The sequence below is a fragment of the Ctenocephalides felis genome, unplaced genomic scaffold, assembly GCF_003426905.1.
Source record: "Ctenocephalides felis isolate EL2017-DRISC unplaced genomic scaffold, ASM342690v1 CF-g0.4_SCAFFOLD_00845, whole genome shotgun sequence".
Lineage (NCBI taxonomy): Eukaryota > Metazoa > Arthropoda > Insecta > Siphonaptera > Pulicidae > Ctenocephalides > Ctenocephalides felis.
Genome location: NW_020536999.1, coordinates 59474295 through 59487362, shown reverse-complemented (window position 1 = coordinate 59487362; position 13068 = coordinate 59474295). Strand labels below are relative to the sequence as shown.

General features: G+C 25.6%; 1 protein-coding gene and 1 pseudogene across 1 annotated transcript; one reads left to right on the top strand and one right to left on the bottom strand.

The window, feature by feature from the left end:
- The first annotated feature begins 4914 nt into the window (after positions 1 to 4914).
- LOC113386685 lies at positions 4915 to 10538 on the top strand (annotated as a pseudogene).
- A 1878-nt stretch (positions 10539 to 12416) lies between these two features.
- Positions 12417 to 12716, bottom strand: LOC113363509 (splicing factor 3B subunit 5). The gene has a single exon (XM_026606003.1). It carries the CDS (start codon positions 12711 to 12713, stop codon positions 12456 to 12458), a length of 258 nt encoding a protein of 85 aa, XP_026461788.1. The 5' UTR covers positions 12714 to 12716; the 3' UTR covers positions 12417 to 12455.
- Between the last annotated feature and the right edge of the window lie 352 nt (positions 12717 to 13068).

The window sequence follows — 13068 nt, the reverse complement described above, 5'->3', positions numbered from 1 at the left end:
CATAATGTGTGATATTTATTTTTAATAAATTAGATTCTTCAAGTTTACTATGGATTAATTCAAAACTTCTATCAATTTTAACATTAATTAAAATAATTAGAAACTTTTAATATAAGTTCTATCTTATAAAATTATGCATTGATAAATAATCTTTTTTTAATGAAGGATAGAACTTTTTATTTTAAAGTGCAGTTTAAATAGTATTTTATAATTGAGTTTTTTTTTATCCAGATATCACATATTAGGAAGCAAATCATATAGTTGAATCAATTTATTTGTATCTAGAAAGTAACAACAAATAGGTTTGTCTAAGACAAAGAAAATCAGTTGACAACCATTCATTAATAATGCATAAAAACTTATTATTAGTACAAGATGGTCTGCCTGAATCAATAGCGTAATTTTCTAAAGCAAAATGTAAAACCATCGTTCTCTTAAACGTTCACAACTTGTTTCTGCAATCTTTTTTCTATGTGGGGACACTTTAAATGGGGGCGAGACAAATATTGTAACACAACAAAAATAACTCAGGTTTTGATAAGTAATGATAGCAAATTGTGACGATTGTACAGATAATATTGAACGAGTTTTCAATTTTGTTGTTTATATATATACAAGCGCATATAAAAAAGCAAAAAAATATAGCTTTTTCAAATTAATTATTTTTTTTGTATATTTTTTAAATAAGTTTGTTGTTAAGTCCAAGTAGATTTTTAATTAATTCGTAGTAATGAATATATGTATATCATAGACATTTTTAATTTCTTTAATTTTATTTAATAGAAAAGATACTATATACAAATATAAATATATATAAATAAATTGTATGATATACAGCAAGATGTGATATCTCCAGAACACAAAAAAATGAAAAAAGTTTATGAACAAAGTTGATTATATGAAGTGCAGACTCACCGTACGAGATAATTAATAAATACTTTTGACTAAATATGAAAATATAGATTTGTAATTACGATTGTTTCAATTTTCCTAAGTCGACTTTCGAATAATTTTATTATAATTTGCTTTGTGATACAATTTGTATGGTAACCAATCAAAATGTGCAGATTTGTCATTGCTTTGGTAAACTGATAAACTATACAGTCGTAGTGTTAGATAAATAGTTAAAAAGTGCTATATATTTTGATGTACTTTTCTAAGAAGTTGAAATAATGCAAAAATATATAAGGGGTTTATTTTTAACCCATTCTCATCTCATCATTTTAAATCTTCGAAGCTTCATATAAACAACGTTAAGTTTTAAGCCACACAAACACTAAAACACACCTTTTGTATATATAGATAAAAATATAAAAACAAATTAAAAAAAAAATACATTACACACTTAAAGCAAAAATAACAACTGTACATAGTGAAATGAGTATTTTTGAAAGAATTTTGATTACACATCGCTTGTATTGTGAGCTTTATATTTTGAATCAAATTTCATAAATTATTTTTTGTTTTTGTATCATAGAATTTGTGGGACTTAAGACTGAGCTTTCAAATTTAATGGTCCCTAGCAGAAAGAAATTATTATAACAAAAACACGTGATTAAGTTTTGTATATAAAAACTAAAAAATAATTTAGAGAATTTGATTAATACAATTCAGACATGTTCATCAAATTGATATAGTGATTTATTGCTGGTGTTTTTTGTTTGTTTAAAAATTAAACAAGAAATTCTAATGCAAAGAATTATTATTTCTATTTCATGAATTTGGCTTCCAGTGTATGCGATATTTGTTGTGTAAGTTTTTGCATTTTGAACAACATATGAATGTGTCGAAATATATGATTTTATTTTACATAATATTCGGTTTTAATTTTATACATCAATGTACAATGTATGTTGATAATTTGCTTTTATTTTTATTTTGACATGTTCATGGTTGTACTTTTAATACATTATAGATGATCCTAGATGCACATATATATTTTCAGATCATGAAATAATAATTTTGATTGCGTAAACATTAATTTATTCTGAAGAAAACAAATAAAGCTTTGCCTTAAATTATTGTTTTGTATAAAAACATTGTGTACTAAAATCGTATGAACAGTTAAAAGTATATGATGAACTCCAAGGGATAAAATACAAATCATAAAGAATTTGTTTTGAACAAATTGGTAATTGTTTTTTATTTTTATTATTAATAAGAGATATTTTATTTAGGTGAATTTGAATTCGTCGTGTACACTTGTAATTTGTATAAGTTTCATTTGTAAATATGCAATTTGTAAAATTAATAATTGTTTTGAAACTGAAATTTTCTTTAAGTCGGGCTTTAATATTATTATAGATTGCGTAATATGTTATTATATCTATATATAAATATATAGAACATTATTTTTATCGAATCCGCTCACACGGATTTAGTTTTTGTAATATAAAAAGAACCAATGATTTAATTTCAAAGGAGGTGTACAAGTTTTATGTATTTTGCAAAGATATGCATTCAATAATTCATTTTGCGATGAATGAAGATGAATAATCCGTCCTTTAATTATTCATTCTTATTCATAGCAACTCAGAAACGTTTTTGTGATGAAGAATAAAATTTGTACACATTCCTATGTACTTCTATGATTGCTCATTGTGTTTATGGTGATGCATATGCGATCAAAATCTGTTAATATTTTGATATAAATTTGTTTTTAGACAATATTAGATTTATATTATATTGTACATATAATTAATAGGTTTGGGTTGGACGTTAAGCTTGATTATTTTTTGTTAATTCTTTTTTTTAACATCTGATTAATTACGACCCCAGTGTGACAATTATTTTGTAATTTTAGCTACAGTGACTATCAAAATTTCTGTCTTAGATCAAAAAAATAATATTTCGAAAAATACTGTACTTATGCTTAATTCTTTTCAATGAAATTTTAATTTATCTATTGCTTATCTTTTTTATGTAAATATTTCGATTTAATTTTATATTGGCAATAATTTTAACGACATTCGCGTTGTGTACTATTTGCTTTTATGATAAACGACATTTAAGTGATCGAATAACTATTTAATTTATATGCATTTTAATCTGTTATGTATATTTGTTCAATTTGTAAATTTTGTATATCTCGAGATATATCTACTATTGTAAATAATATATTTATAAGAAATATTATTTATTTAGTGAAATGCTCTACCATAAACACAGATTTTTAGTGGTTGCTAGTTTGCATAACTTTTCAAAGTGAATAAGCGAAATATAATCATCAGTCACAAATGTTTGATTTGTGTTTTAATTGAATATTAATATTTCGTTTTAAGGTGTTGATATATATCGTTTGTGTTGAAAAGCTGAAATGTATATCAGAGACAAAGTACACACTTATATAAACACATAAACACATGTATTTTTAGTAAAAGATGAAAAAATTTAATAGCAGTCGATGCGATTGCTTATTAAGAGTTATATATATATAATGTAATTTGTAATATTAATATTTGTAGATTTGTTTGTGGAAAGGTTATTATAAAAGAAAATTATAATCTAAAAACCTTATAAATAAGCTATATTGTTGAATAGATATCTTAATATTGTGTTAAAATATGGTGTTTTTACTTTCTTGAAGATTTCAGATATTCTATATTGAACCACTTGTCTTCGATAACGGAAATGAATTTCTATTATTAACTGGAAGAATTGTACTTTCAAAGAAATTTGAGAAAATATTCAGTAGTTTTTTTTAAGCATGTCCAAAAAAAAGTTATTTCAAATAAATTGATCACTCTATCAAATAAAATCAAATTCTACTACACAATTACACAAATTTATTCTCGCTGCTAAATTCGATATACTATTTTTATGTTATTTTGGCCTTTTGAGTCATTATGAATTGTTTGCCACCAAATTTGTAAAAAGTATGGGTGTCAAAAGTGGACATTTCGTCGACGTTTCCTGAAAAAAGGCTAAATCGATTTCAAGCATTCAAAAGCCATTGGATAAAACTCGATAAAGACTTGCGTTGATTAGTTTTCTTTAGAATTAGTCCGAAAGTACAAAATTTGTTGTCCACGTTTTCGACAAAAATATTGAACCGATTTTCAAATTTTAAGAACCATTTACAAGATATCAGTCTGGATTTGCGTTAAATTAGTTTTTGGTAAAGATTGGGCGATCCGTTTCTTTGTAATTAATTATTGAATAATTGATAATCTTGGAATTTTTTTTTAACCTTTTTACATACAGGATATACACCTAAGGGTGCGTTTGTAATAAGTAAGTACTTACATTAGTTAAAAGTATTCGTTCCATATTAAAATGAGACAAAAAGGCTAGAACATAAAGTACTTAATATGATAACTGACCTCCATAAAATATTAAATGAAAAGTGTATGAAAATGGTACCTTGTGCTGTACTAATATTTCTATAGATCACAAGTACTAAAAAATACTATGTTTTTTAGTCTAAGATCTATATATGCTCAAATAAAGAGATGAAAAAGGTTAGTATTTTATAAAGTACTAATAACTGACCTTTGTAAAATATTGAAGGCCTATGAAAAGCCTCTTAAAATAGTGCTCTGTACTCATCAATCTAACTAGCTCTACTTCTAAGTATAAAGCACTATTTTTATAATTGTCTAATGATAGGTAAAAGAAGAGTATACGTATGTAATAAATCACGGGGGTCACTTTGGACACCCAATCTATCATTATGCCAAATTTCATCAAAATCCCAGGCAAGCAATGTAAAGGTTTTCCTGTAAGAAATTTCAGTATTTGTTTAATAATTACATTTTTAAATCTGGCGGCAATTTCTTGTAGTCTAGGTTATCAATACTAGATGGCTCTCGCATGTTGTCAAAAAGAAGCATGTCAAAATAAAGTTGTTTGAGTTGTTCAAAAATAAATTAAAAATAATTATTTTATAAATATTAATTAATATAGTTATTAGCGATGCCTGTTGATCACAAAAGAATTAATGGCCCCGAAGTTTCTACACCTTATATAATATATTCAAAGTCCAATATTAAATCAAATCATGAAACCTTTATGATATACTTAACCTACAAAAATTGAGGAAAGACGGAAGAACGCCTGATAAACACAGGAAAGTTTGTGAGTATATTATTATAACATGTATTAGTTCATTAAACCTATAGCTAATTACTATTTTGAATATTGCAATAAAATTTGACATAAAGCTTTTGCTTAATTTTACTAGTTAACTTATTATAACTCTAGATAACCTGAATTTTTTAATAGTTAGACAATGTCTTGATTAAATTTATATTATCTAAAAGAAAACTGTGTGTAGGGCACTCTGTAAATAACAATTGTGAAATGCCAGTATAGGCTGATCAAAAAATGTTTGAGAACAAATTCAACTAAATCGAATAGGTTTTGGCAAATTATTTGTTTGTATTAAAACAAGAACAAACTAGTTGGTTTGGTATTTAGCCTTGAGGCAAGTTACATGAACTTCCCGATATGTGCAAATAATCGACTTAATCAATAAAAAATAAATTAATTTATGAGTGATTATAAGTATATCGAGTGGATTTATTACACATCATTGCAAACGAACGAACGAATATGTTAACTCGGAGTATTTTCTAAAAGCAAATTTTCAAAAATCAATAATTTTAATTAATTAATAATTATAATTGAACCAGTTTCCGTAGGACTTTAATAGTTTACTATGTTCAAGACCAAGTACACTATCGTTATACCAACTAAATCATCTAATTTTATTTTTAACAAACCTCAAAAAAACTACTCATTTTCTCAAACTTCGATGAATTTTTTAAATTAAACTACTTGTCGTAAGGCCGTAATAATTCAGTTCAGTTCTATAAGACCATGATATATATCGCCAAAAAAGTTCCATAAAAATCGGCCTAAATTTTTTTTAACAGTTAGTTAAAAATAAAAATCTGTTCACATACACACACAACACATACATACTTTTTCCAAATTTGATCTCATTCGATTCAGAATGGCTTGAAACGTCGAGAAAACATAAAATTAGCCAATCGGATTTTTTGATGAAAACATAAACTTCTCATCGGGAAGATAATAAAACAAAAATATGTATGATCAATATTATTTTTATAATATAGCAAAATAGACATATTTGTACATGCACTCAGAATGCTTGAGGCACAAACCTGTACGTATTAGATCGTCCAATGGAGGCTTAAGGGCCAACATCAACATCATTGTGTCATCATATTTTTGGTAAATTTTCTTTAGTAGAAGGAAAGGCAATAAAATTATAATGTTAGAGGAAGTTATTTAGCTTAATAAGTAACAAAATATAAATTTATTCAAAAATGAAGGCACAAAAGTCACATAGAATGCATTGTAGCTGTTGTAAAATTGGATCTTGAAATCAACGCTTCTTGTATATTCTAAAAATTGAATGATAAAAGTTAAAAAGCTAGAGAAATAAATAGGCTATTTTAAAAATATTGATTTTTCTGTGATTTTTAAGTATTTAAATTAAATCAAAATTAAAGGTAGTGTTACCTATTTAGCTTAAAAATTTAAAAGTTTTACAATAAAATATACAAGCTATAAAAAAATGTGTACAATAAAACATTACTTAGTAAAACTTATTATATTTTGCGTTTAACACATTCGAGTTTTAATAGTTATAGTATATGGAAAAGATGTTCATAAAAATACTTTTTTTTATTAAGAAATTATCAAGGATTTTACCATTTAGCAATCCTGAGTAAATATGATTAAATTTTCATTGAAATTCCAATCAAACACACTTTAGTACATCTTTTTAAAACTCGAATTATTTTGAAAATTTTATATTCATAGTTTAACACAAAGTCTTAATCTTGTAAATATGGTGTAATTGTGTCATTATTTTGACTGGTTTCTAGAAATTTTATTTATGGTTACGGAAAAATAATAGAAATTAACCACAATAACCAAAAAATTGCCACAGTTTTACCATTGCACTTAAAAGCTCATATTTTCAAACTACTACGAAATAATTTTCAATTGAAAATAGGCCCACTAATCACACTATTTTTTCCTGTATTGAGTTGGAGTTATACTCAGCTCATGCACCTGGCCTAGAGCCACCCATTATTTATTTATATATGTAAATTTGGTATGAAAAATTTTGTTATCAACCAAAACAAATCCAAAAAAAAAATCAAAACAAAACAAAAAAAAATATAGTCTTAAATGTTCTAATTACTGATAGCATGGATTTACAACTATGTAATAATGTAGTGTATTTATGTCTTAATAATTGTTTGTAAGTATTATATCTATATTTATATTTACATTCACCGATTCTTATACAATTCCATTTTTAAATATTGCCATAATCACATACTAAATTAGAATTTCTTATGACCTAATATATATTATCTTCTTGCACAAATTACATTGAATATGTTATGTGTATGTTAATACTTTGAGTGTTAATTTTAGCAGCTCTATGTACATAAAATACATATAATACTTTGCATAACATGTATATTTAATATGATTATAAATTATATTTGAATTATTACAGACCTTAGAGCTGGAATAGTGAATAAAGCTAAAGGTTCAGGATATATCGAGGTCGGCGATACTAAAGTTATAGCATCAGTATTGATCCAAGAGAAATACCACGAAAGAATGAATTTAGGTAAATGTAAAGATATTGATAATACATAATAATAGTTTTACAATAGTTGTGAAGTTATATTGATTATAATAATTCTCAACTATTGCATTAAAATTGTTCAAAAAATATTTTATTAACAGGAATATTTTATTATTATGAATTAATAAGAATGATCTAATTCTACCTTTTTGTATAGTGTACGAGGGCAGTTATATTGTGAGTTCAAATATGGATCATTCTCTTGTATTCGAAGAAGACAACTTATGCCGGATGCAGAAGAGAAAGCGTTATCTTCTGCTCTTTGCAGAGCTCTTCAACCTGCAGTTTTGCTTGCATGAATTCCCCAATTTTCAGGTAATTATAATATTACCTATAGTTAATTATATAATAATAATATCCTATAATTAATTTAACTACTCTCATAGAACTATTTGTACAGTTTTGTATCAGAATCAAAATGTAATGTTGTTTTTTGAGGTAAAATGTAAATCTTAACTATTTATTATATACAGGCATTGCATTTATTATGTACAGGCAAATATTCTAAATATCATGAAATTTGAGAATTTTATTGTTCTTCTTTTTATTTTTAAAAGTTGCAATTTAAATAATAGCCAATGGTCAATGATTTATACTTACTCTTGTTCATGACAAATATATTTGCCAATCACAGTTAACTTGTTAATAATTATTATTTATTTTGTGTTCTATTAAATATATCAATATAAAAATAATATCTCATATAAAATGAGTAAGATATAACTAAGAGCTAATAAATGATTGAGCAATATATGAAATGATTAAGCATTGAATGTTTTTAAACAAATTAAGAGCACTGTTTGTTTCATTTATTTGTTGCTCTCAATGTGAGTCTACTTTTATTTCTTGCTGTATTATTCGATTTTAAGAAATTGATATATTTTTATTTTTAAATGTCTATTTTTAGTCTCACTCAACATCTGAAACTGTAAAATTTGTAGACCATTTGCTACAATTATTCTAAAGACTTATATTTTTCAAAAATACTGGTCATACTTTATATATCATCTAAATTTGAGAGAAAAGTAAATAACTCGTAGCCATCAATGCTTTATTATTTCAATAAAATCAATTATTTGTCAAAATGTATATTTTTCGTCTTATTATAACTACAATTTATTTATTATTTCTAGGTTGATGTTTTTGTATTAGTATTAGAAAATGCAGGATCATGTCTTTCAGCAGCAATAACTTGTGCGGGCTTGGCCTTAGCCGATGCAGGTGTTCCTATGTATGATTTAGTTACTGCAGCAACTGTCGGGGTATCTGGGAATACAATAGTTGTTGATCCAACAGGTAAACTTAGAAAATATTTTGTACAAAGTTGTACAATTTATTATTATATTTATTCATTTCAGCCTAATGGCCTAGAAATACATCATTATCTTAAGTCACAATAATACCTTAAACCTAATTTATATACAAAAAATAAATTGAAAAGTCTAACAAAGTTGTACAATACTTATAATTACCAAATAGCTTCAAAATTTTCTAAGCCATTAGTTTGAAAATGATGAAGTTAAATGCTATACATTATAGACCCTTCAATTAAATTATTGTAAAAAAAAAATTGTATTTAATAATTAATACATTTATATATTTTTTTATCTAATAGGTAATCTTGAAAAGTTTTTATGTAATAATTGCAATATTTTCAAACTAAATTTCTAATTTTATAATTAATTCATTGAAAAATAAATTGCATAATATTAATAATTGGAAAAATATTGTGCTTATAGTCTTATAAAAATAAGTTCTTAAATTAAATTGAATTTGTATTTAATAAATTATTTATTTATTCGCTCATATGCAAGTCATAAACAATAATAATAAATATTATTTTAGCCTATTGTTAGTTGCATATTTTAATAAATATCCTTTATAATGTAAATGTAATTCACAATAGATTACTAATCGATTATTACTACTACTATTATTACTTAATTCATTTGTGCAATTTAAAGAGAGTAATGTTAACTTTTTTTTGGAAGATTTTATAACATTTAAATATAATGTTTGTAATCTTTGATATGAGAAATTCTGAGAAATTGTACTAATTCTTTAATAATAGCTTCTATTTTGTTTAAAAACATTCAATGTTTAATCATTTCATATATTGCTCAATCAGTTATTAGCTTTTAAATGAAATAATATTGATATTTTGATATAATATGTTATTAATGATTTAAACATTAAATAATGAGATATTTACTACTATCATAGTCCCTACTTTTTAATGCAATGAAATAATTAAACTCTTATTATTATCATTATTATTATTAATACAGCTCATTTAAAGAGAAGTTTTACCAGAGAAGATCACTGAAAAATGTCATAAATTTTTTTTAAAAAATTAAAAAAATGTTGCAATTTTACCTCTGCATGTTTTGTACAAACCATGTAGACAGTTATTATTTTAAATAATATTTATCAGATAATAATGATAGTTTTTTGACAATAATACGAATTTTTCAATATAATTACTACTCATGGTATATATTTCACAATCAGTGAAAACCATACACTAATAGGCTGAAAAGTGTATGAAATATTTATTCAATATCCTTAAATATATTTTATGTTGAAACGCTATTATATTAAAAAAGTTACAAATATATGTGTCTATATTTCAGATTGGGAGGGAAAACATATGCAGCGCAACAATAAAAGAAAATCCGAAGAAAATACAGAGCACGGTGTAATAGTTCTGGCTATGCTTCCAGCAATGCAGCAAGTATCAGAATTGTATCATAACGGTTGTCTAGAATTTGAAACATTAGGAAAAGCCACAGATACTCTGGTTGAAGTAAACAAGACGATAGTGCCAATAGTTCAGCAAAGTTTAGTTAAAGAAGTGACAAAATTATTAGAAGATAAAGCTAAACTGGAAGTGAAGTAGTAGTAAATGTAATTTATATTAAATAATATTTTTCACGAATATATATTTTTGAAAGTACAAATTAAACTATTACTTATCGGTTTTCTCATATGCATTTTATTGAGTAATTGTCAAAAAAATCTTTATCAAATTTTGATACTACATATTAATTATCTATGGAATTTATTGGTTTGCTCAATAGTTGAATACATTGAGTATATTTTAAAGAGTATACTTCATTTTGTATATGAAGGGAACACTAGTAAAGTGAAGCATATTAACCTTATTAAGTAAAGATTGCACACAAAAATTTAGCTTAATATTAGTGTTTTAATGCAATATAACATACTTGTAAATTTAATCTCAATTTATGATTGAGTTATAATATCTGAATAACTATATTTATGAGGCTGTGCAGAAAGTAATGCTATTTTTCTTACAGCATAGAATTCATTTGTATTTTTATAGGATTTAATCCTATAATTATTACATGATTTGAAAGCTTACATGTTAAGATTTGTGTGTGATTATAATCAATTATTTACAGTAGTTTTTAGATGGTGTTGCTTTAAATATGGAAATACTGAGCAGCATTTTTTGATATATTTATTGTTTTACCACAGAAAAGGTAAAAAAAATGATGTGGTTAGACAGTGTAAGAACTAGTTTATTAAATTTTGATCCAGAAATGTTGATATCAAGATATACCATGTTCAGGAAGATTATAAAGTTCTGAGCAAGGTATTAGTTATGCAGACCAGCAAAAAAAATGAGATCATATTGAGTTTAAATTTATTAAATTCATCAGTTCATGACAACTTGAAAGATATGGAATTTTTTCTAAACACAATGCAGAAGTTTTCCAGTTTTTCATAGAGAGACCCCTGTGTCCTTGTATTGAAGTCTGCAATTTGCTTGTGAAACATCATAAAAATGAAATTTTGAAGCAAATTATCATTAGGAACGATAAATAGTTGTTTATAACCATCATAGGCAACTGCCTATGAAATAAGGTTAATAGAAGAACCTTATGAAAACAGTTTCAAAGCCGATATTCTATTCAGAAAAAGGTGATGCTATATGTTTGGTGAGATTTTAAATAAAATTGTTTGGTTTTCATCTTTTTTCAGATTTCATAATAATTAATTCGGATGCCTATTGTCATCTGCTGCATAAATAAATAATGCATTTCAACAAAAAAGGCCAGAAGTAATAAATAGGCAAGGTGTATTGCATCAAGATAAAGCATGAGCTCACATAAGTTTGATGAATTACGAAAAGGTTTTTCAACTTGAACCCCGGACACAATGCTGCAACCACCATGTTCTACAGAATTGGCATCATTGAATTATTATTACCTGTTCTGCAAAATCTACACTTTAAATAATAAGGTAAAAAGCACATGATCAGTTTTATGCAAATAATGATTAAACCACAGAATTGTATACTACCAGGAATATGACAAAAGATGCTTGACCAAAATGGGAAATATATAATTTAATCAAGTATTTGTTTATTTTAAGAAAAGACTATAAGAAACTAAAATACTTTCTGGACAACCCAATAGATACATGTAAATCCTTGGAATTCACCATATGCGTATTATGGTACATAAAAACCTAGGTGTTGCTTTTACACATGTTTCAAATGTAAAAGAATACCCTAAAAATTTTGCAAACCCTATGTAAATTTTTCTATACTTTCAATTTGTTCTCTGAATCTTTAATAGACCAATCTACTAATCAAATCCAATGAGTTAATGCTGCATTTATCTAAATAAAACTAATGTTACACGACAAGCTTAAAATATTTTTGTATATAATTCCTAAGTTTTTTTTTTTTCATCTGAATGAATGAAAGACTTATATTTCCTTATTACCTATATATTTGTTGATATAAAATAGTTTTACAAAGTAGATCCATGAACCAAATTTATGTCTATTCATCTGGTTTTTCAGGTGGAGGTCCACAAGGCTGTAGCATCTTTTCCATCAAGTTGAACTTTATTCTAGCCTTAGATTCATTTTCGGCAATAGCAAAATAATTAAGCAAGTCTTGATGTCCTAAATAACTGGCGCAGGAGTCTCTGTGTTGATTTGTTAACCATTCATATTTGCTAGTGTCCGCATGGCCTGTTCCTATGTATTTACTCTGCAAATGTTCCAGCTGACTGTGGATATTGTATCGGTCGCCCATTATAAAGAATTTGTAAATAAAAAGTATACTTCAGTTTTGGCTATGAGAATGAATTGGTTAAAGTTTGTTTGCGAATGCTTTGCAACGCGAAGATAGACACAAAGAGAAATGTCAAATAAACAGTGACACCAACTCTAGAATCATAATGATGCGAAATAGAAAAACAGCTGATGATCACTTCTGAAATACTGGAAATGTATTTTTGTATTTTATTATGTTTTAGTAAGGATTTAAAAAAATTTTTTTTGGTAAGTATTTGACTAGGTGTAGGTATCATTTTGCTTTAAAGGCAAAGTGCATTTACTTTTTCGTGATACATGATAAATAGTCGACTTAATCAAGAATTATCGAGATT